Source organism: Gigantopelta aegis, chromosome 10 (assembly GCF_016097555.1).
Source record: "Gigantopelta aegis isolate Gae_Host chromosome 10, Gae_host_genome, whole genome shotgun sequence".
NCBI classification, from domain to species: domain Eukaryota; kingdom Metazoa; phylum Mollusca; class Gastropoda; order Neomphalida; family Peltospiridae; genus Gigantopelta; species Gigantopelta aegis.
Window position 1 is genome coordinate 66,285,432 of NC_054708.1, and position 23,727 is coordinate 66,309,158.

The 23,727-nt window shown below is 37.6% G+C and overlaps 1 protein-coding gene across 2 annotated transcripts in view; it reads right to left on the minus strand.

Annotated features, from left to right (window-relative positions):
• Nucleotides 1-16,143, minus strand: part of LOC121384703 — a 60,928-nt gene extending 44,785 nt beyond the window's left edge. The window contains exon 1 of one of the 2 annotated variants that reach the window (XM_041515198.1): nt 15,839-16,143. In XM_041515198.1, coding sequence (XP_041371132.1) covers nt 15,839-15,976 — 138 coding nt within the window. In that variant the 5' untranslated portion in view covers nt 15,977-16,143. Of the gene's footprint in view, nt 1-2,951; nt 3,206-15,838 lie in introns of those variants that run through there. The other variant, XM_041515199.1, reaches the window with a different exon arrangement.
• Between the last annotated feature and the right edge of the window lie 7,584 nt (nt 16,144-23,727).

The window sequence follows — 23,727 nt, forward strand, 5'->3', positions numbered from 1 at the left end:
CACTCTGCCATAAGAAGTTGACCCAGATCATGAAGGTTGGCCGGAGGGGCATGGTTATCCCGAACTCTCCTGCCTAATTCGTCCCAGGCGTTCTCTATTGGGGCCAAGTCAGGCGAATATGCTGGCCAATCCATCCTGGCGATACCTTGTTGTCTGAGAAAGTCCGTTACCACCCTGGCGCGGTGGGGTCTGGCATTGTCATCCTGCAGAACTGCCCCGCCGCCAATCTGCTGAAGGCCTGGGAGAACCAACGGTCGGATAATCTCATTCAGATAGCGGATTCCATTCAGATTGCCATCCACCACATAGAGGGGGGTCCTGTGGTGGATAGAGATGCCGCCCCACACCATGACGCTGCCACCACCGAACCGGTGACGTTGTCTAACGTTAACGTCAGCGAAGCGCTTCCCAGGACGTCTGTAGACACGAACCCGACCGTCGTTGAACTGGAGACTAAACCTGGACTCATCAGTGAACATCACTCGACCCCACTGAACACGTTGCCACCGCAGATGAAGTGTGCACCAGTGACGTCTGGCCGTTCTGTGACGTGGTAGGAGTGGTGGTCGAACAGCCTGGCGACGGCAGCGTAGATTATTGGCTCTCAGACGATTGCGTATGGTTTGATCAGACACTCGAGTTCCAGTTGCAGTCCGCAGATTGTCACGTAATAGGCGTGCAGTGGTTGTGCGTTGACGTAGAGCCATATTGGTGATGTAGCGGTCCTCTCTATTTGTAGTGCTTCGGGGTCTTCCCGAACGTGGACGATTTCGAACAGAATTCATTGCTTGGTACCGTTGCTACAGTCGGCCAACGACACTCTGACTGACACCAAGTCTCAGAGCAACATTTCTTTGTGTATTGCCATCCTGAAGCCAAGCAATAGCCCTTCCTCGATCTTCGATAGTCAGTTGACGTCGTACCATTGTCGAATTTGGAGTGTGCACCAACACGAACGCAAGCTCCAATTATACGGAAATTCAGCATTGGGAACATGGAATACACATGCAAAGTGTGCAAATGAAGCGTTTTGTGAAAAAGCAAGTTATGGGCACTTAGCAGACCTTTCGCTTTCGCCCTAATTTACGTGCAAATGTAAGCATGTTTTTGCCATTAGAACTAGTCGACGGTGTCAATGACAGTGGATTTTAATTCATTTATGGGTTGCTTAGACCCACTTTCGTCAAAATGGAACAATACCATGCGTGACATTATGGTTTAGCTAATATAATTGACATTCAGAAAATAATGTCGAAAATATCGTCTGACCCTTAAATTCTTTTGAATAGTATATATCAACGAATACGTTTGCATGCAAAATGCCACCGAAAAATCATACTTTAACGTTAGAACAGAGAATCGACGTTATTAACAAATCGGAGAAAGGCACTTTAAGTGCGCGAAAGATCGCCGATCATTTTGGTGTAGGACGTTTTCAGATTAAGTCTATTTTAAAAAGGAAAGCTGATGTTCTGGCCGATTTTGACAATGTTTCAGCCGAAAGAAAAAGGCAGAAGAAAGCAACAGGCAATGATGACATAAACAAGCTAGTGTGGGAATGGTTTAAATATGCGACATCTTTTTTATGACAGTTGTGATATTCTTTAATATATGGGTTCTAATTTTGAACTTGTATATAAGGGTCACCTCTCATTAACGGCCACTTTTGTTAGGTCCCTTGGGTGGCCGTTATATACAGGTTTGACTATTTTTTTTTTTAATTTTAAAAATTTAAATAAAAATTCAAATATTTTAAAATAGCTCTACTAGTTTGTCATATTCACATGCTTACCTTTGTTTGACACTCATGTATGCTGGGGTAGTCATCAAACATTAATTATTTCATTCATTCGAAATAAATGTATACATAAATAATTTTCTTTCACCATTACCATATTCACCATCTAATCCATGTACCATAATTACGTAATTTTAAATGTGCCAAACATGTAAACATATTGACACTAATCATAAAGGTAAAGTTACAATGTTTTATAAATGAGATCCCTAACAAACAAGTGAACTAAGTGGTTTTTGGTGGGGTTTTTTAAAGCAGTCATACAAATTCTATGAATACAGTAACTGCATCCTGACAAGCTCACAATAGGCCATAAATATAAGGAAAGAAATGGTTTATTTAACGATGCACTCAACACATTTTATTTACGGTTATATGGCATCAGACATATGGTTAAGGACCACACAGATATTGAGGGAGTAAACCTGCCATCGCCACTTCATGGACTACTCTTTTCGATTGGCAGCAAGGGATCTTTTATATGCACCATCCCATAGACAGGATAGCACATACCATGGCCTTTGATATACCTGTCGTGGTGCACTGTCTGGAGCCAGAAATAGCCCAATGGGCCCATTGACAGGGATCGATTCCAAACCGACCATGCATCAAGCAAGCACTTTACCACTTGGCTACGTCTCGTCCCGCCATAAATATAAATGTTAAATGTTTGTCTTATATGTTCTGGTCACTTGAGCATCAAACACTGCATATTAACATTAATAACTGTACACACAATTTTACACAATAGCCGTTTAGTAATTATTCCAGCATCAAAATCAACTGTCATTGATATTATTCATGATGAATGATGAAATAGTGTCGAGTGTTAGGTCTACACGGATGTATAGTGTCGCCTACATAAGCACTCTCTTCTGATGAGGGTAGGCATGTGCTAAAACAGCTTGCTCTTAATGTACATGTTTCTATGACCTGACCTGAGAGCGTATCCCAATACTGAATTTTGTATGTATTCATGACTATATTTAGGTCAAGCATATACACATTCAGACATTTACTTCCTACTCTGTGATCATCCATGAAACACGTAAACAACAAACGTACATCAAAAGTTTAATATCTAGAGCATACATTTATATGTTAGTAATAGACTCTCACAAAACAAGAGGGTAAAGATGAACTTGTTACTTACCTGTATATACATGAACAGTGTCATGGAGATAAGCAAGAGATTGATGCAGAGATAACAAGAGAAGTACATGTGTGTAATTGTCACATGCTTGGTCCACACAAAACATATCTATAGATCTCTCCAGCTCTGCCACGTCAGGCTAACCGTGAACCTGACTGGCTGTGCTGTACCGACAAGAATAGAATACCCACGGATCAATACAATCTGTTGAATGGCATGTTAAATGAACACAACAGTATACCTGCAGGTACAGTGTACTTGTTAACAGGCATAAATTATTAAGGCAATATATGAAGAAACAAAATAAAAATAAAAACAAATAAATGGTATGCATCCTGTACAATGAACAGGACCCAGGGTGAACACTGCTACTGTCCCTCACCCATATTATGTAACTTTTTATCCTTAAGGGGTGGGACGTAGCCCAGTGGTAAAGTGCTTGCTTGATGTGTGGTCGGTTTGGGATCGATCCCACGCATGTATGAACAGTAAGTACACGCATGTGAGGGTGTGGGTAATTGTTGACATGATTCAGTCTGATAACTGCTCAAGAATTACACAGTGGTGTCAAATAATTGTGTTAATAGGTCACCAGTGTTATCGACCACATGTTCCACTATCATCCTCCTTGAATGTTATCATTCCCCTACTGGTCAAACCAGAGAGGACAATACATTTTCTCTGTCCCATGTGTTTTGTGGACTTTTTTCATAGTGCTTAAAGATATTCCGTTAACATTTTGTGTATTGCTTTATTATACAGTTACAGTTAAAGTTTGAAGTAACACTTTTTCTCGTTCAAACCAGTGCAACTCACCTAGTATATCAAAAGCTGTGGTATGTGCTATCCTATCTGTGGGATGGTGCATATAAAAGATCACTTGCTATTAGAGAAAAAAGGCATCAGGTTTTATCTCTATGTCAGAATTACCAAACGTTTGATATCCAACAGCTGATGATTAATAATTCAATGTGTTCTAGTAGTGTTGTTAAACAGGTTTTTTAAAATACTGAGCTGAAATTTGGCATATGCCATGTAGTCACACAAAGCTACAATATTTGACTTTCATGGGGTTTTGAGAGTGGGATCTAGCTCAGTCGATAGAGTGCTCGCCTGTGGTGCTTGAATCAAAGGAACAAATCTCCACAGCAGACAAATGCTGATTATTTTGGTTTACATCAAAGGTTGTAGTATGTTCTGTCATGTGTGTGAAAATGCACATAGATGATCTCTTGGTATTAAAGGAATACTAAAGCAAGGCTTTTGGACTGGTATGCATATTCAGCAAAGCCAAAGTCATAAACACTGCCATGGCTATAGATGTGGAAACTGAAGGTGGGCATTTTGATTACCAAGGTAAGAGAGGAGCACCGTGGCTGCAAAAAAGTTGTATCTCCGCATTAATTCTGGAATCACACATTTTTTTCTTGGCCTTACTATTAGTAGTTAAACTGTAGTCAAACATATCAAATGTAACGAAATTCAACTGTAGGCCTATCCATGTTACAATGCATATAACTGATGCCAAAGTCATAACTGATGTACAACCAACATAAAGGGGTGTGATTTCATACAGGTAAGACTGCACATATATACAGTGGCTGTCAACTGGTAATGTGAGAGGCATCATCTCAAGGCAGATGCATCAAAATAGTTGAGACTGGTTGTTCAGGAAACCAGGAGGTATGTGGTTACATACATGTATTCAGGAAGTTTTAAAATATTTTAAAGGAGCTCAATCACAGATTTAGTGGGCCTTGTTTCTCTAAATATGCATTATAAATGGAAATTACATTCATTTGGAATACCAAACCTAGTTACTGTATGATCCAAAACATTTTAATTGAACTACATGCTTCATTTTTAAAATTTTGAAGTCTTCTTGTAAAAAGACATAAAAATACGGGAAAAAAAAAAGACTTGTAGTGATGAGGCTATATATATACAACCGTATAATGTATTTGTGGATTTTATATAAACAATCGCCATGTATAGAGGCTTGGCAAATGAGGGCCGGCTATATACATGGCAAATAATATAAAATATATTATTTCATGACGAAAATAACCGCGAATACACTGAAATAAAATAATAAACAGTCAGAACATGAACTCGCCATTTATTATTATTATTATTATTATTATTATTATTAGGCGCTTGTGCAAATTATTTTTACTGGTTCGCAAAGTGGTATTTCGGTTTTAATGTATAGTGTAAAAAACCCAGTGTACTGTTGCATGTTTTGTCATCCAAAGGTTGGTTAATTATTACTTAACCCAGTTAAATCCAGTTCTATGTGCAGGGACAAGTTCAGTCTGCCGGTTGTGCACGCATGTTAATCTTGCATTTTTATAGCCAAAACTCCTCCAGATAAAACACCGCCCCTCCACCCCAAAAAGGTAGTAGTAGGCTAATAATAATATTATTAATAATAATAATGTAAGTAGTAGTAGTAGTAGTAGTAGTAGTAGTAGTAGTAGTAGTAGTAGTAGTAGTAGTAGTAGTAGTAGTAGTAGTAGTAGTAGTAGTAGTAGTAGTACGGTAATAGTAATAATAATTGTGTTATTATTATTATTACATGTATTATAATGTTGGTAAAATCACATCGCGGTGGGGTGGAGTGGGTAGGGGCGGTTGTTACAGAAACATTACATAAATTTAGAGGGGGACCAGGGAGTGGTCTAAGCTTTACTAGTAGTCTATAAAAAAAATGTATTTTGAGTTTTATTGACCCTTGCAATTTTGAGCATTTGAAATGTGACTAAATACAGCAAAATAACCTTTTAGTCATATTTATTTACAGTAAAATTAACTTTTTTTTACAAAATTTATGTAAGCAGCCTCAAAATTGCAATCGGCGAAAAAATTATTAAGTTCAAGCCCTGTTAGTTTGTGTACTGTCCGTAGTTAGTTTCTCTTTCTTTTTAAATTGCTGTAGGTTGGATCAAAATTGCTGCTGTTGGATCATTTCATGGACAACCATCGCAATTTCTTTTTTATTGCTGTGGGAGACAAATTCTTAAATTCGAGCTGTTTTGACTTTGTCTGATGTGACTGTCTAAAAGCAGTTAACTAGCCAAAACCATTACATGTTACAACTACATACATTACATGTGATCATTTTAAATCTTGCATCTGACCATCTGACCATGCATCTGACCATGTATAGAAAAAAGTTTTAAAACATTATACAGCACTTGAGGTGCAATTTGTTTTGAAAATTTGAATTAGCAGTTTTTCCTACTGGATGGAGAATTGAATAGCATCTACTGAAATTTGATTAGCACTTCAATAAAATAAGTAAAGCAATCTTTTCGATAAAACTTGCTTGTTTTTATTGAATATACTGACTTATGACATTGCCATTCCAGTCATACCTTTGATAGAAGCCCATGAAAAATTCCTCATTTGTTTGATCTTTCCGACATACTCGGTGCATACTGAACACTTGATTTTGACCACACATTTTGGATCTAGATTTTTTTCCACCCCTCAACAGTTGAATGCTTAATTTAAACCTTTTGCCATGTCCACTTGTTATACGACTCGATCGGGGCACGTGCATGCATGCATGCGTTTAAACGTAACCCGATCAACACAGGTCAACCTAAAAATAGTATGCTTTCGATCGATGAACGAAGTAAGCCTAAATTAGGGTGTTGATTTTTCGCTTATGAAAATTAACAATTCTTAAACGAGATATAAACATTATCAATACATATTTTACCGGAATGTTATTTGCAAAGGCAATTCAAATACTGTTAGTTTCAATATAGGTTACAAGATCATAGCCACTTGCAAATTAGGTTACCCTGATGTAGCAACTAGTAGGCCTACATCACTGTTCTTGTCAAAACATTGAACATCCTCCACGCATTTCGACAGTATTTTCTATTCAAAATACTATTCAAAATACTGACACATGCGTGAAGGTTGTAAATCAAGATTTACAACAACAAAAACCTTCATGTGTGCTCTAGCCTACAATGCATGTACGTTATTTTGGACATAGAACATTATTTGAGTGTGTCAATAAATATATAGAACTTCACATGTTGTTTTTCCTTCCAGTTTATTGCACAAGTTTATTTTGCACAAGAATATATACCACAAGACGGCATAGCAGTCGAGTGGTATGTTCTTGTGCAAAATAAATGAGTGCAATAAATAGGAAGTGAAATCAACACAGGCTTTGACCTTAAGTTTTTTCATGGTGGGCTACCAGGTTATAAAATCTGGTAGCCCTCAGTAAAAATTAGTAGTCCCATAACCTTATTAAAAAAACAAGAGAGAAAAAAGAGAGAAATGCAAAATCATTTATTTCAATTTAAACATGCTTTAGGGTGGATTTTTGTAAATCAAACAAGTTAGGCCTACTGTGAAATATACACTTATTAAAAGTACATGATAGCACTTAATGAACAATAAAGGGTAGGTTTTAAATCATTAAAAAGAATCTGGGTTAAATATTAAAAACTACATTATTAATGTGTGACAGAATGAAGTCTCTCATGTGGCATTATATGTATGGAGCAAAAATAAATAAATAAATAATAATAATAATCTCTACCTATCTACCTACCCACATTTGAAACTACTGGTCAGAAATGGACAAAACAAAATATTTTTAAGTATGGCCTCAAAGGAGGGGTAAATATGGTATATATAAAAAAAAAAATAGCAACCACCAAAAAAAAAAACCCGACCTATTCTACCTACAGTAACTTGTTTGGTACGATTCCAAAAACACACAATCGAGTTTTATTATTATTATTAAATTTGTTTAGGCTTAATCTCGTAATGAATGGCTTACAAAATAAGTATTGAAACACTTCATACAGTTTTCACATGTATACCTGTCTGCTAATCGTAAGATTCTGAAGATCGTTTGCATATATTTTAATACTTAAAGGGACATACCCTAGTTTTTAAACACTAAGGCAAAAATTTGACTTTTGACTATTAGAGCCATTTTTGATAAATGAAATCATACTTTACTTAAAGTTTATTGTTTAGATTATCCATTTCCGTACATTTGGAGTGGTTTTGGTCATCCTGGTGATTTTAATATCATAAAGGCATTTCTCATATTTTTAAAAATGTCTGAGAAGTAACAGATATGGAGTCAAATTTTAGTCTATTTTTAGAGGGTATTTCACCGTTTCAAAGTTACAGACTCATGTTTCACTCAGTTGTAACCGTATCCAAATGTGTAACAGGTTTGTAGATTAACTAAACTTAATGTGCATTTTCATGGGCTGAAACTAAGGTCTGTCCTTTTAAAATGTCTATCTTCAATAGGTGTTATTTTGAAGAATCTAACAGAACTTGCCTTTATTCCAAAACAATAGTGGGTTTTATTGATGACAATAAACTTGGAAAGGTAGGAAGGAAATGTTTTATTTCATGACACACTCAACACATTATATTTACGGTTATATGGCGTTGGACATGTGGTTGAGGATCACACAGATATTGAGAGAGGAAACCCGCTGTTGCCACATCATGGGCTACTCTTTAACATAATAATAGATATTAATTTTGTAAACAATAATCTGATAATTTGCATAGGTAACCCAGAAGGACATAAACAGCGATTGAGTTATGTTTTGGTTTAGACTTCAGCTAGCAGCAAATAGTCTTGGATCATACAAGGCGTTAGTTATAAGTAGGTGTCAAAACAACGGGCTGTGAGGTTGATTGTCTTAAAAGACGAGTACGAATAGATAACCCATGACCCAAATGAAAATTCCATGACTCCATATGACCCGTACAAACCCTGTATATCTGGCCATTGAATTAACCATAATGATGTATCAAATTATTTGTGTTAGTCTGATGTGTTAAAAAAAAATCCTACCAATGGCAAATATACTTCTGTATTTCACTAAATTACATTCCGCAACCGCCACCTGTGGGACAGAAAAGAGGGGAGCAATTAACAGTTACAGGGACTCATGGCAGCAGTGAGAACGCACATGAAGGGTGGAATTTCAGACGGAGATGAATTAAACATCTTGTTGATTGTGGAGTGACTGGACATGCCAAAATGTTTGGTAGCCCGGCGGATTACCGGGGGTTAAACAACTGGTAGTCCGAGTGAGAAATCGGTAGCCAAAACACCCTAGGCTACCGCTAATATCAAGCCTTGCAACATATGTGAAGTTCTGCATTTCTTTTTCTTTTTACAAAACCAATTTTGATGGGCGTTCATCGTTGTTCTTAGAGCGGTTGGCGAGGAGCGAATTCTAACACGAAGGGTAGAACCATCACAGAATCGGTTAAATCGGCGATTAATATCTATGTTATAAAATCAATAAATTATGTTTGGTATCGAATTCGAAATAAAAATATTTTAAATGGGCCTAGGCTACATACCTTCATCACGGCCTTTATAATCTATCCAGAGGTACTTCTTACGGTAGGCATCTGAAAATGTTGTCCGATGTTTGCTGACTGGGGGGTTTTCCGACGAAGGTCGTTTAGTGCCGGTATTAGAGAGGGGCGTATATTGGTGGTTTTACTGTCGCAAATTTAGTTTTATTGGCGACGCGTTAGCAAATCGGAAAACACAGTAGGGTTATCCCTATTCTAATTAAACTGTTTTCTGGTTGATTTTAAATAGGAAATTGTCACATTTGTAGTAAGAATAAGCCTATAAACGTCACCAGCTGGTGACGTCATTAGGTAGCCCAGTAACAGACGATGAGTGGTCGGACAGTTAGCGGCTCGAACATAGATGTGTAATTTGACATATTTAATCTGCTCTCATGATTAGATAATGACTAATAAAGAATAATATGTTCATTTCTGACATAAAAACGTATCAGTATTTAACGACTTCTATACGTAATATGAACGCTACAGAAATTGTCTTTATGACGTCATTACAAAACAACGCTGTTCCTCGCTTAACCTATGATGTATTTCTGCCAGAAAATTTGCGACCGGTATATCGGTGATTTTACCACCTGAAATTTTCAGCAGGGATCCAATCAGATTCGTTCTTACAAATGTGTTGAATTAGAATATTATTATTATATACTCCAAGTCCCACCGAAATTGCAACTCCCCGTCAGCCATGTCAGAATTCCAAACCATTCACTGGGCTCACTGTAGCTTTTCTTTTTAAAATTAGGCAATTTGGGTAAAAGATAAAACTTTTTAAAGCCAAACATAAATGTTTTAGCCAGAAGGATCGCAATAAATACTGAATACTATTATTTAAAGTGGGTTTATAAAAGAAAATGAAAGTTACTAATGTCATTTACCAGGCTTCAAAAAACATTGGGAACTATTTAGGGGTGTCACAGAAAGTCAGTGCTAAGAAAATGTTTTGAACTGTTTTTGGCCTCCCTACTTTTCCCCACAACTTTTTTTTATTTTTAATTACCAGCTCACTGTTAAATAACTTAGATCATTGCGTAAGACTTACCAGCAGAGGCTAAGATAATTTGTTGTATGCAGCTGTTCTATGTTAAATATCTAGAAGAAAAAAAAGTTTACAAAATAATTAATTTATTTTGTGACACTGTACGCCTAACATATTACGTATTTTGAAGGATATTGATAACAACCTCGAGTGCTTCCCACAGGGAATATACATGTATGTACCTTTTATCATACTATAGAAATTACAACAAGTTATCTATTTCTGAGCCGACTGTTTTCTAAATGGCACAAAAACAGTAGTGGGGATTTTGTTTTGTTATTTGCAAAACACTTTTCTTCTTGTGACAAACAAAAGAGAATTTACAAAACACATTTTTGTAGTAGGATGCAATAAACTATATAGCCCTTCCCAGCCTCCACGAACATTGTTTTTTGTAAATAATTTCAGGTTGAAAAATAAAACAGATGTGAAAATAACAAAAAACACTTAGAAATCAATCGGGTGAGAAATAAATAACTTGTAGTAAATACGATAGTAAGAGAACGATGTTCACTAATGGAAAGGACTATGGATCAACATACTGATATCATATCAGTGTAATATGATAGCTGCCCTGCATCCATAAATAATAAAATTCAATATTAATAATTTAATTCACTCTACGAAAACATATTTATAATTTTATCGTATTTGCAATCTTTGACTATAGTCATTCCAAAATTTAGTAACCTGAAGATAGAAACAGTGTTTACTATGTTTGTTACTACTAACTTTTGTTGTTTATGTTGCTTTCAGTCACACTTACCTAGCCATTAGTAGTGATCTTTTACTAATGCTAGTTGTTCATTCTTTTTATAAGAAAAATATAAATAAATTATTTTGTTTGGGACTTGACTGATTATACAAACAGTGGAAGTGGGAATTTCGCAACGATTACATCTTGGGTGATAAATGTATGTACACCGACTTTATGAAAATGAAACTTGATTGTCATGGCACACGTGTTTTGGAAAAAACATTTGTGAAAATTGAGTGAAAGTCTTTGATTAATAAGAAGTTCTTAGGACTGCATTCACAACTAACAACGCAAACATGTCACCGAAGTCGGACCGTACTCATTGTAAACATGACCGTGTATGTGAAAAATAAAATTGGAAAAAAAGATTTGACAAAACGTCATGTTGGTCGGGTTTGTAGAAACATTGACTTGATTATCTTTATCCTCAGATGTCCGATTTCGTTTCCGCTAGACGATAGTTCCATTAGCACATGGCGAATGGCTGGCATCGGCCTAGATTCAAGCGAACTGTTCATAATTATGACAAAATACACAATACATTATATACCTCATTGAGAATAAACAAGAATTTTTTTTTTTTAAACTTTAATCTATTACAGAACATTAAAAAAAAAATTGTTTTAAGGGAAGGCTTGATTTTATTTACCAAGTGATCACTTGGTCAACCAAGTCGGTGTTCTCGCTAGATAAAAATTAAAGGAGGGCGGGTGCGCAGCACGACACCCTAATAAAAAATAATAAAAAAACGAAAAGCAAAAAAAAAAAAGGGGGGGGGGGGGATTTGGTTACCATACTGTTGTGTGTTGGTAGACTTTGTGGAAAACACTCTTTATTTTGCCCCCAAAAAAGTTTACGAAATACAAGCAGACTCGTCTTTTAATTGAACCGAAGCTTTTATCAGTCTGACATTCACGAGCAGTTCCAGTTTTGTTGAACCGATCTAAGTTTTAGTATTATTTTAATAAAGATTTCAAGATATATGAAAAACAATAAGATGTTTGTAAAGTGATCCCCTAATGTCGGATACATTTTTTTTTTTCCCATCTTCATCGAATGAATCGATCGCTGCGATAAAATATCGCCAGCTGATAAAAAGTAGTTTCGTTTTTGCAAAGGCGGTGTATATATTATTTGGCATCCAAGATAAATGATTTTAATGATAAACACTACCACTTACGTTGTTTTATAAGCGGTGGTATCCCCCTTAAAATTTTAGAAAGAACTGCTGAATAAACAGAATGACAGAAAGTAAAAATCATCAGTTACAACCAGTTATATCTGCAATTGAGGACAAAATATCAGACGATAGTTAGTGGAAACAAAAGACAGAATGACCGTTCTGATCACGTGTCAAATTTGGCGCCAAATAAGTGGGGGGTTTTCAATCGGAGATTGCCGAATCCGTAATAGAATAAATAATGTTTTCATTGCTCAAATAAAATGTAGCTTTTATTGTGTGTATTAAACATACAAATGGATATAGGTACGGGACTAAATAGAGGCTGTTAAATTACGTTACGGCAACTGTCGTAAATGTTTTGTACAGAACGCGACTTGTTTCCTTTGATGTCCAGCGTGCAGACTGAAATAGCGGAGTGTGCATTTGGAAATAGCGGAGATAGGTGCTGTAAAATAAAAAGAGGGCGGACAACGTGAAAGAAGGGTGGAAAAATGCTTAAATGGAGCAGCGAGAACATTGCAAGTGTCATTATTAATGTTTTTATCAAATTTATATCCATAATTTAAAGTGTATGTTATAATATTGTTAAACAATAATATATTGATCTATGGGCTGGCGGACTACTAGAAATACTGGCAAGCTAGTATGTATTAGTTGGTTCTGGTCCAGAGCCAGGGCTCGAAACTCGCCAAAAAATATGGTGGCCCAAAAGCAAATATCTGGGCCGCTAAAATTTCATTTTCAGTGGCCCAAACTTTTTTTTAATAAACCCAAACATGAAATATTCATATATCAGGTTTTAAGCATATTTTTTAAGTAAGTATATGAAATGTACTTCCATAAAATAATATTGATCTGAAGAACCACTTAGGAGATAACCATATGGAGTTTTTAGCTTTGCGAGCGTTATCGTCTATTTGATCAGGACTGCAAAATGTAATTTTTGACCGAAGACAACAAAAACTAAGATGGCATTCGGGAATGTTCGGATTTGAATGCGTATTCCAAATTTATGGTTATAAACTGGATCAGGAAGTCTGTTTTATCAAGACTACATCCAGACCACAACATCAATGTTTATAATATAAATGCATGTTGGCAAATTACAGTAAGCCGATACGTTCAGTGTTGCGAACCACAAGCAAGATTTTAATGTGGAATAAATATATGTCATACAATTATTAATAGTGGCTCATAGGTTATAGAAAGAATATTTGTTTTTTAATACTTTGTTCGCATTTGGCGACCTGTCCACAGGCCGTTTCGAGCCTTGAGAGAGCTAGTACAATATTTTCCATTTTTGTACCACTGTGGGAGGATCCTAATATTCAGTGTTTCTGTCAGAGGGTAAAACGGGTATGGTGCCATACCCAAATTTTTGGCAGATTAAAAAAAAATTTAGTTAATTTTTTGACAAAATTAATTATTCTTATCATTACTGTATGCTTTTCTTAACCCTAACCCTAAACTTAACCCATTTTCTTTCTATGGGAGGCCTCCCATACCTCCTGTTGTCTGGTTGAATTCAATTCCATAATGCCATACCCAAAAGTGTCTTTCTGGCAGAAACACTGATATTGGATAATTGTCAAGCCTATTTTAACGTTTGTGAGTTTGTCCCTTATTTCCTTAAAGGAATGATCAGACAAAGCTTTTGGACTCCGACTGATGTGCATATATTCAACAATATTTAATGCACATTATTGCTTAAAATATTAGTATCGTCAACGTCCCTAACTGCGTTATGCTTCAAATTCCGTTCACTTTGTTTTCTCGTGCACGGTTCGCGCAATCAACATCCGATTTGTTGTCTCTGGCATGTCGTTCATTTATGAGGTTTTTCTTCACAGTTCAGGAACATTTTTATAAACAAAGTTCAGAAAAGTAAGTATCTAAATACAAAACTTTACAAACCCCTAAAACCATTAATTTTACTAAGTCGTTTTTGTTTATTCCTTAAAATTAACAACATCGGGTCGACATGACTCGTAGAAATCGACTTAAAATGGAGAAAGATGAATTAACATTCGGTGTGTATCACATGACCTCACACGTGCCAGATCAACAAGGCAAAAGAATTTAATTTTACCATTTTTAAGACCCCCGTTTTTAGAATTTGTTTTCAATTATTATATTCAATCTGCAAAAGGTATGCTATATTTTTGTGCCTCTATTGTAGTGAATAGTATTCATAATCCATTCATAACAGTTGGAAATAATTTTGAGTATATAAATTGTGTTAATTTAGAATCAATTCATTAAAAAAATTATATTTTACAAACTATTCACTGGTATGAACGTAATGCCTATCAGTATTGACATCAAGTATGAGCGATGTGTGTTCATAAAACGCGGACTGGACCAGAACGCTTGACAAATTGAATTTTTCCTTTAAAAAAAATTAATAAATTAAGTTTTCAGCAACTGTGCATAATTAAGAAACATACTTTTTCATGTAGTTGCCTTACTACCCTTAGAAATGGAAAATGACGAACTGCACATGTGCAGTACGATACCTTTTGCAAACGCATGCGCCTGAACGCAGTTAGAAACGTCGCACCCTTTCCTGTTTACTGGAGGGTGTTTCACTTTTTATTTATTAGAATGGATTTGTTTTACATCCACATTGTTGATTTTTTTTTTTACGTTACTTGATTGCAATCTATTTAGTTTCACGTATTGTAGCTGGAAAATGTATAATAGTATTTCCGTAAATATCGTATTCGTGTTTTTGTCATTAGGTGAATGCAGTTTGGGACGTTGATGCCATGATGGTATATTAATTAATAAAATGGTAATGATATAAGTTGACTAAACTGTGTGAGGCGAGTTGATTTTGGGGCGAATTTACCTGCTCCCCATAATACTGGGGTTAACTGACAATTTGTTTGAGGCGAACTGACATTTGGGTCAAAATGGGGGCAAATAGGCTTGGGTGAAACTGGTACTCAAGTCATTTCAACGTATTATTAAAATGTCCATTTTTCTTTCTTTTTAACATAACATACATCGATTTTTAGGCATCTTACATGTAGCTCAAACATAACACCTCAACATGTTCATCTTAAAACTGAAGGGTACTTCTGTAGGTCAGCGATTTTTCATGTTTGGGCAAGGTGGGCGGTTTGCAGCTAGCCTGGTATGCTGGTACTAGTGGTAGGCACTTTACACCTGTAGCCTATGGCAGGTACGTGTTGATCATGGTTTCTTTTGTTAACAAAATATGATTTAATCACAGACACTGCTTATGGAGTGCTTGAAAAAAAAACCTGATGTAAAATGGTATGGTTTTTGATGGAGGACGGTTTTCGATAAGCCTAAGGTTTATGATAAATCTATGATGATGATGATCTAAAAATAACAATAAAAATTCTGCATGAATATATATATTAAAAAAATAAGTCACGTGTTTTATTCACTGAAAAAAAAGAAAAAAGTTGCACGTTTCTTTTCAAAGACGACTAGGCCCTATCACCATGGTGACAGTCTCATGAACGTGGGAGAGAAACACTCACCTTTGAACCTGGCTTTTTGGACTTGCTTTTTGCTGCGTCTATCTTGAATACTGGTGGCTTCTCATCATCGCTAATTACTATACACTCGCTGCTGGTATCGGCATCGGAGATAATTATAACGTTACCTTCGTCATCCATGGACACTCACAATTCGGATCATTCTCTCCGTTACCGCCATTTACATGTAACCTTTACTGCCGCCATTAATTGGCAAGTCCGTCAGTGGGATTCCCCCAAGTTGCGTACTTCGGCCATTTCCGTCAGTCAAAATCGCATGTGCTGACCTCTTGTGGTCGAATACTTATCTGAATAACACAATGCACCAAATGAATTTTTTTAAATCCTACTGGAAGATGGACAGGGGGCACTGAAATCATATCTTAGGCCTGTTACGGGCCGGCTGACATACATTTTCTCTATTTAGAATAAAAATAAATTTGAAAAAGGTGCCCTTTTATTACTTCCGCAAACATCAAGTGCACATGTTAAATATTGTTTGTTTTTGGGGGTTTTATTTTGGGGTTTTTAACAAGTTAGCATTCTTTGGATACTGTAATATGAAGGTGGTTGGACCCCATATTACACCTTAGATCCGTCCATGTAATCAGTTGTGGCCTCGGTGGTATAGTGATTAAGCAATCCGGGTCATAAGGCTGGTAGGTACTGGGTTCGCATCCCGATCCTGGCTCCCATCCAAAGCTATTTTTAACTTGATGGGTAGCTCAGCTGTATGGTAGTCAGATACATCTGCTGTCAGACGTAGTACACACAGGTACGGCGCAGGCCAGTGGACTTCTAGGGTAGGCGGACTGACTGGCAGGTCGAAGGTCCAGTAGGCCCTACATGATCCTGTGGAAACATTTTGGAAACTTAGATATCCTGAAATGCAAATTTCTGCATTCTACAAGTAAAATTCATCATAACCAATGCCAGTGAACAATTCCTTTTTGATTGAGAACTCAAGGGGTGGAGGGCATAAAATAGAGCACTAAGTCCCCTCCCCCGCTCCACCGTGCCTGACGGACTTCTCTCACTGACTACAAACTATCCACTAACTACCCGTCCTCAACGGACAACCCAGATAGCCAAGGTGTCCAGGACAGCGTGCTTGAACATTAATTGTGCACTAAAATAACTTGAAATGAAATGGGACAATGTCACAGGACTAGAGCGAGCCGCAGAAGTGTTGCCAGCGGATTCTCTCCGTTAAAGTACCGCGTATTTTTCACTATTATAGCAGCCAGGGCCGTAGCTAGGTTTTTTTGTTTAGGGGGGCAACTGAGTAGTTAATAGTCTAAAACTCCTTTTCTTTAAATTTCTATAATAGTTTCCGAATTTGTTCGGGGGTGGGGTGGGGGGGGGGGCTACTGCCCCCCTTGCCCCCCTGCTAGCTACGGCCCTGGCAGCTTAAAATGACAACTAAAATCGGACCGTTTATTGTTTACATTAAATCTATTTGCGTACATCCGAAGTGTTTCTGGTCATCCTGGTGTTTGCAGTGGCGTAGCGTGGGTTGCCAGCGCCCGGGGCAAGGCAAGTATTGCGCCCCCTAAACAGTGGACCGTTAGCACTCGAGTCTCTTCCACCACTCTAGAATTTTACGCTCGGCGGATCCAGGAAATATTTGGAGGAGGACTAAGGGAATAAGGATGCATGCACCAACGCATAAAAGCGCAAACCTGATGATTTTGTTTTTAAACCCTCAGAAAGAAATGTTTTATTTAACGACGCACTCAACACATTTTATTTACGGTTATATGGCGTCAGACATATGATTAATGACCACACAGATGTTGAGAGAGAAACCCGCTGTCGGCACTTCAGGGCTACTCTTTTCGATTAGCAGCAAGGGTTCTTTTATATGCACCATCCCACAGAGAGGGTAGTACATACCACGGCCTTAGATATACCAGTCGTGGTGCACTGGCTGGAACGAGAAATAGCCCAAATGGGCCCACCGACGGGGATCGATCCCAGACCGACCGCGCATCGAGCGAGCGTTTTACCACTGGGCTACGTCCCGCTCCATCCCGAAGAAAGTAACACATGGATATATTCAGGGGGGGCGGGTAGGAGGAGGAGGGGACCAACCAACTAGGCTTAGAAAGGTTTTATTAATAACTTACCCAGCTATTAACGTCTGACAATGCTAAAGAACTTGGTAATCTCGGAAAATATTTATTTAGAGCAAATGCCGTTAGAGATCAGCTATTGGAGCAAATTGGTTAATATTAACATCACTTCTATTTATTCAGTATAGTACTATTCGATTACATGTATATTAAACCAATAACACATGCATCTCTCAATATATTTAATAATGACTTATATACATGTATTAAATAATATAAGTCAATAGAACCTTAATTTTTATCACTTAATATTATCATTAATATTATTTACTAAATCACTCTCCGCCATAATCCTGTACATATCGTGTATATATTTATTATTTTGTTGTACATTGTATTATGCAGTAAGTTGTAAAAACTTAAAGCAATAAAGAACTTGAACTTGGCCCAGGTAATTATGGACGTCTAATTTTCGACAGACACCAACCGTCTTTGAACATTTTAATCTGCAAGTGATGAGAGGCATAGCACTTGACACGTGCACGACGTAAATAATAGAATGACACGTGCACGACGTAAATAATATAATGATAAAATCGGGTGATGATTAATAAATTTGTTTTAACATTTTATTAACGAATACCGTCTTAGGGACGTAATAAGCTCAGTCCATTTGTTTTAAAACAAAAATGCCAGTTTACTTTTCACGACCTTATGTAGGGGATGCCAGGTCAAGTGGCCGATTTGTTTGATACTGATATACAACGGTGGACCCATTCTCTTGTTGGGGTTTTCCCGTCCCACCCAGTACCCCACGACTGGTATATCAAAGACCGTGGTATGTGATGTCCTGTCCGTGGTAAAGTGCACGTAAAAGGTTCGTGGCCGCTAACAGAAAAATAGTGGGTTTTCTCTAAAGACCGAGTTGAAATTATCAAATGTTTGTCAACCAATAGTCCATAATTAATCAATCGATGAGCTCTAGTTGTGAGTTGTTGCGATTTATTTAGCATTGTAATATTGCGACATTATTATTACACAAGCACAGTGTTACTCTCGCGTTATCTCATTCCATCTCTCTCCGACTCGCTCTTCACTGGTTATTTCAGTCTCTTGTGGACATCTGGCTAATACCACTTTCACCCTTATCGTGCGATTTAATCTGAAGTGGCGACTTTACCAAAACATTTCCCCAAATAGAGGGGCCATAAGGCCGTGTACTCGTGCTATGCCGTTAAACATAGACGGATATAGTTTAGACGGGAGGAAGAAAGGAAGGACTATTTCATTTAACGAGTCACTCAACGGATTTTGGCACCCAAAATCTATTCGATATGTAATCCCCAATTCTGGTTCGGTTATTCTAGTGGTGACTAAGAACTTCTTGGGTTTAGTCTTGTAATTTTAAGACCGTGTTTTACGACACCGTCAGAGCACACTGGTGTATTAATTATTGGCTACTGGGTGTCAAACATTTGGTAATTCTGCCATAATATTAGAAAGGAAACCAGCAAAAAAACTCCATTAGTAGAAAGGGCGATTTTATACGCACCATCCCACAGACAGGATAGCATATACCACGGCCTTTGACATACCAGTCGTGGTGCACTGACTGGAATGAGAAATAGCCCAATGGGCTCCACCGACGGGGTTCGATTCTAAACCGAATGCGCATCAGGCGAGTGCTTTTACCACTGGGCTACGTCCCGACCCTGTAATTTTAAGAGACATTTTCACAAAAATCTGAAAATGTTACCGGAAAATTATTTGGTGGGACTTTGTTTGACACTGTCACGTATAAAGAACATTATAAATACTTATCATAGAGTTAGGGCTAGTGTTAGGGTTAGTGACAGTGCCAAAGGAAAGTCCTTCCAATTATTTTTTAAACGCCTATGCAATTTTGTTTTAAAAGTAAAATTATAGAACCGGCTATTGCCATCATTCTGCAACCGACACTAACCAATGTTTAATGACTAACCTTGCTGCAACTACATCAGTCACTGGCTAGAAGAATAGTTCCGTCTTCCCCGGATTCATTAGTCAACATCACACTTCAGCCAATTGTAAATTAAGTCTGCAACACTACTTAGCTCAGTCCATAAGTGCTAGATCAGTATAATGTTAACAATAACATTCGATGTGTTACTAAGGAAACACGGTACTTAACAATTCTCAAAACATAATAAGATTACAAACAGACAGCAAGAATACCCTGCTTCGTATTAATTGCATTACCTTTAACTTCTCTGAGCTCCTCCCTGTCTCTTTCTTTCTGTCTAAACTGTCGTTAATACGCATGCGCACGTGTATTGCACGTGCGTGGAATGCTGTATGTTCACGAGTCTTGATCAGAATACAATACAATAGAAAAACAGAAGAAAAAAGAAGAAGAAAGAAACAGGCCTGCGTTCAGTCAGACGTTTTTCGCCCAACGCTTGCACAATAGTTTGACTGGTTCTCGAAGTCGTCATTCAGTTTAAAGTGTATCGTAAAAAACCATTCTAGCAAGCGTTAGCTAAAACCGACTGACTGAACTTACTCCTGGTTTATCACCAATATAGCTTGGGCGTCATTCTTTACTTTTCTCTTTCAGTAACAACTAACCCACTGTCCTGGACAGACAGCCCAGATAGCTGAGGTGTGTGGCCAGGACATCGTGCTTGAAACTTAATTCGATATAAACACGAAAATAAGTGGAAATGAAATGAAATTCACTTCTAATTCAATACCTTAAGTAGATAATATTTTCATCTAACTGTACACAGCCTCATCCATTCCTTTACCGCCAGGGGATGACTACTAGGCCAAGAGATTGAGTAATGTTTATTTTTTGGCCGGCCGTCTAAAATGGGGTGTAATTCAATAGTATTTATATTCGTAAGTACGCAAGTAATTTAAATAACACTCACCCCCATATTTTGGCTTAAATTACTATTAATATATTTTCAATTTATTAATTTATTCCAAATTAAAAGTATCACTTCAATACAAATGGCCTCTTTCTGATTAACGTGCCTGAACCTTCAGTGGATATGGGCACGTTAACAGAGTTTTTCATCCTTCCTTAACTTCTAATATATTTTTTTCACAGCAAAACAAAAATATCAACTGAATTGTTATTGTTTTGCACTACAAACACGTTGATAAACACTGGAATAAGGTAGTTTTCAGTCATGGTTTAAACTACAATTTTTTTTAAATAATAATAATAAAATAATAATAATAATAATAAATAAATAATTAAATAAAATATAATATAATATAATATAATATAATATAATATAATATTAAAAGAAACTAACCCCCCCCCCCCCCCCCCACACACACACACATACACACAAAAATAGGTGTCCAGATGTCTATAATTTCATCCCACTCCCTATGGCCATACAAAAGCCCGCCAGCCACCTTGCCTGGTACACATCCAAACTAAGCTTAATTACTGGGCGTCACATTATTTACAAACATGCCACTTCTGAACAGCATGTTTTTCTGTCACCAGTCCGTAAACACATCCCCAAACACAGAAACCTTGCAGGATACCCACATTAAATTTCCTATTTTCTCACCATTTGTTGTCTCTAACAACAGCGCTTCTTAATGTGACATCTCACAACATACACAGTTAGGTACACGCCACCCAACCCGTGTTTAATGAATACCAATCGAATAATATGTTTGAATGGAATAGTTCATTTCTATATCTGTATATGAACAAATGACATTAGCTGTTATTGCTGGCCAAAGATACGTTCCAGCTGAATCATATTCAAGGACAGATCCAAGAATTGCTTTGGTGAAGAAAAATCTAATACAGCAGATTTGTGAGTTTTTGTTTTATTTTTCTCTAATTTGTGTTATTAATTAGGCATAATCGTGACTTTATACCTATACCTCTATTCGAGCGTACGGGCTCCCTTTGTTTTTTTGTAGATTGGCTTTTGCCTGAATTAAACGAAAATGTCCGAATCTGCATAACAGCATCTAATCATATTAGCATTACTGCCAAACAGCTATATAGCGTTGCAAACAAATCGCTACGCATTTTTACATGGATTACAAATAATTTTGAGGGTAGAATGATGGAAATACATGGTAAAAAGGTCTCAGGTTAACACATTTTACCCGAATATCTGTATAATGTTTAAGCGAATTTGAGGTTTTGTTCCAGCACTGGGTGTGGGGAGTTTCCCCCTGCCCCCTGTCTCGTACACTTATGTTCATACCTCCCCTCTGTGCCGTTAAAACCACGGGCGTTCGTGTTCTGATTGGAGTTATACGACAATACGGGGAACGAGCATGTCTCGTTCCATCGAGTGGTACTAACTGTGCTCCTATACACTCCAACCAGGACTCGAACGCCCGTGCTCAAAACACTCGTTCCGTCGAGTGGTACTAACTGTGCTCCTATAAACTCCAACCAGGACTCGAACGCCCGTGCTCAAAACACTCGTTCCGTCGAGTGGTACTAACTGTGCTCCTATACACTCCAACCAGGCCTCGAACGCCCGTGCTCAAAACACTCGTTCCGTCGAGTGGTACTAACTGTGCTCCTATACACTCCAACCAGGACTCGAACGCCCGTGCTCAAAACACTCGTTCCGTCGAGTGGTACTAACTGTGCTCCTATACACTCCAACCAGGACTCGAACGCCCGTGCTCAAAACACTCGTTCCGTCGAGTGGTACTAACTGTGCTCCTATAAACTCCAACCAGGACTCGAACGCCCGTGCTCAAAACACTCGTTCCGTCGAGTGGTACTAACTGTGCTCCTATACACTCCAACCAGGACTCGAACGCCCGTGCTCAAAACACTCGTTCCGTCGAGTGGTACTAACTGTGCTCCTATAAACTCCAACCAGGACTCGAACGCCCGTGCTCAAAACACTCGTTCCGTCGAGTGGTACTAACTGTGCTCCTATAAACTCCAACCGGGACTCGAACGCCCGTGCTCAAAACACTCGTTCCGTCGAGTGGTACTAACTGTGCTCCTATACACTCCAACCAGGACTCGAACGCCCGTGCTCAAAACACTCGTTCCGTCGAGTGGTACTAACTGTGCTCCTATAAACTCCAACCAGGACTCGAACGCCCGTGCTCAAAACACTCGTTCCGTCGAGTGGTACTAACTGTGCTCCTATACACTCCAACCAGGACTCGAACGCCCGTGCTCAAAACACTCGTTCCGTCGAGTGGTACTAACTGTGCTCCTATACACTCCAACCAGGCCTCGAACGCCCGTGCTTAAAACACTCTGGATAAGAGCTGGTACCGAGACGCGAATCCAACATCGACCAGCCTTGATGGCAATTACTTCATTACTACGCCATCGATACCGATACTTATTATTTGCTTGTTAAACATAGTCATTGCCCTTAATCGTGTCATGTTTACAGAATTAGTTTGTATATCAAGATGGATATATTATATTTACGAACACTAGTGTCATTATAACACGTATACATAATAGTATTAATACAAATATGTACAGTCAATCTGCTTTGTTATAGTGTTGGCGAGCGCTAAAATAGTTTTCCCGAATATATCAAATATATTTTTCTGCATAAAATATTAGTGGCTGTATATTAAACGTGTTTCTGATCGTTCTAATATTTTGTACTAGGTTATATTTCATTTTATTTCTTAAAATATAATTTTTTCGTACATACGAAATTATTTGAAGACAAAATCCAGTTTGGGCTTCTTACAAATATTAAGACGACCAGAAACACATTGAACATACAGACACTGATAGTCTAAACAAGAAAATATATTTATTATGTAAGTTTAATCGTAGAAATATTTTATCAGTGA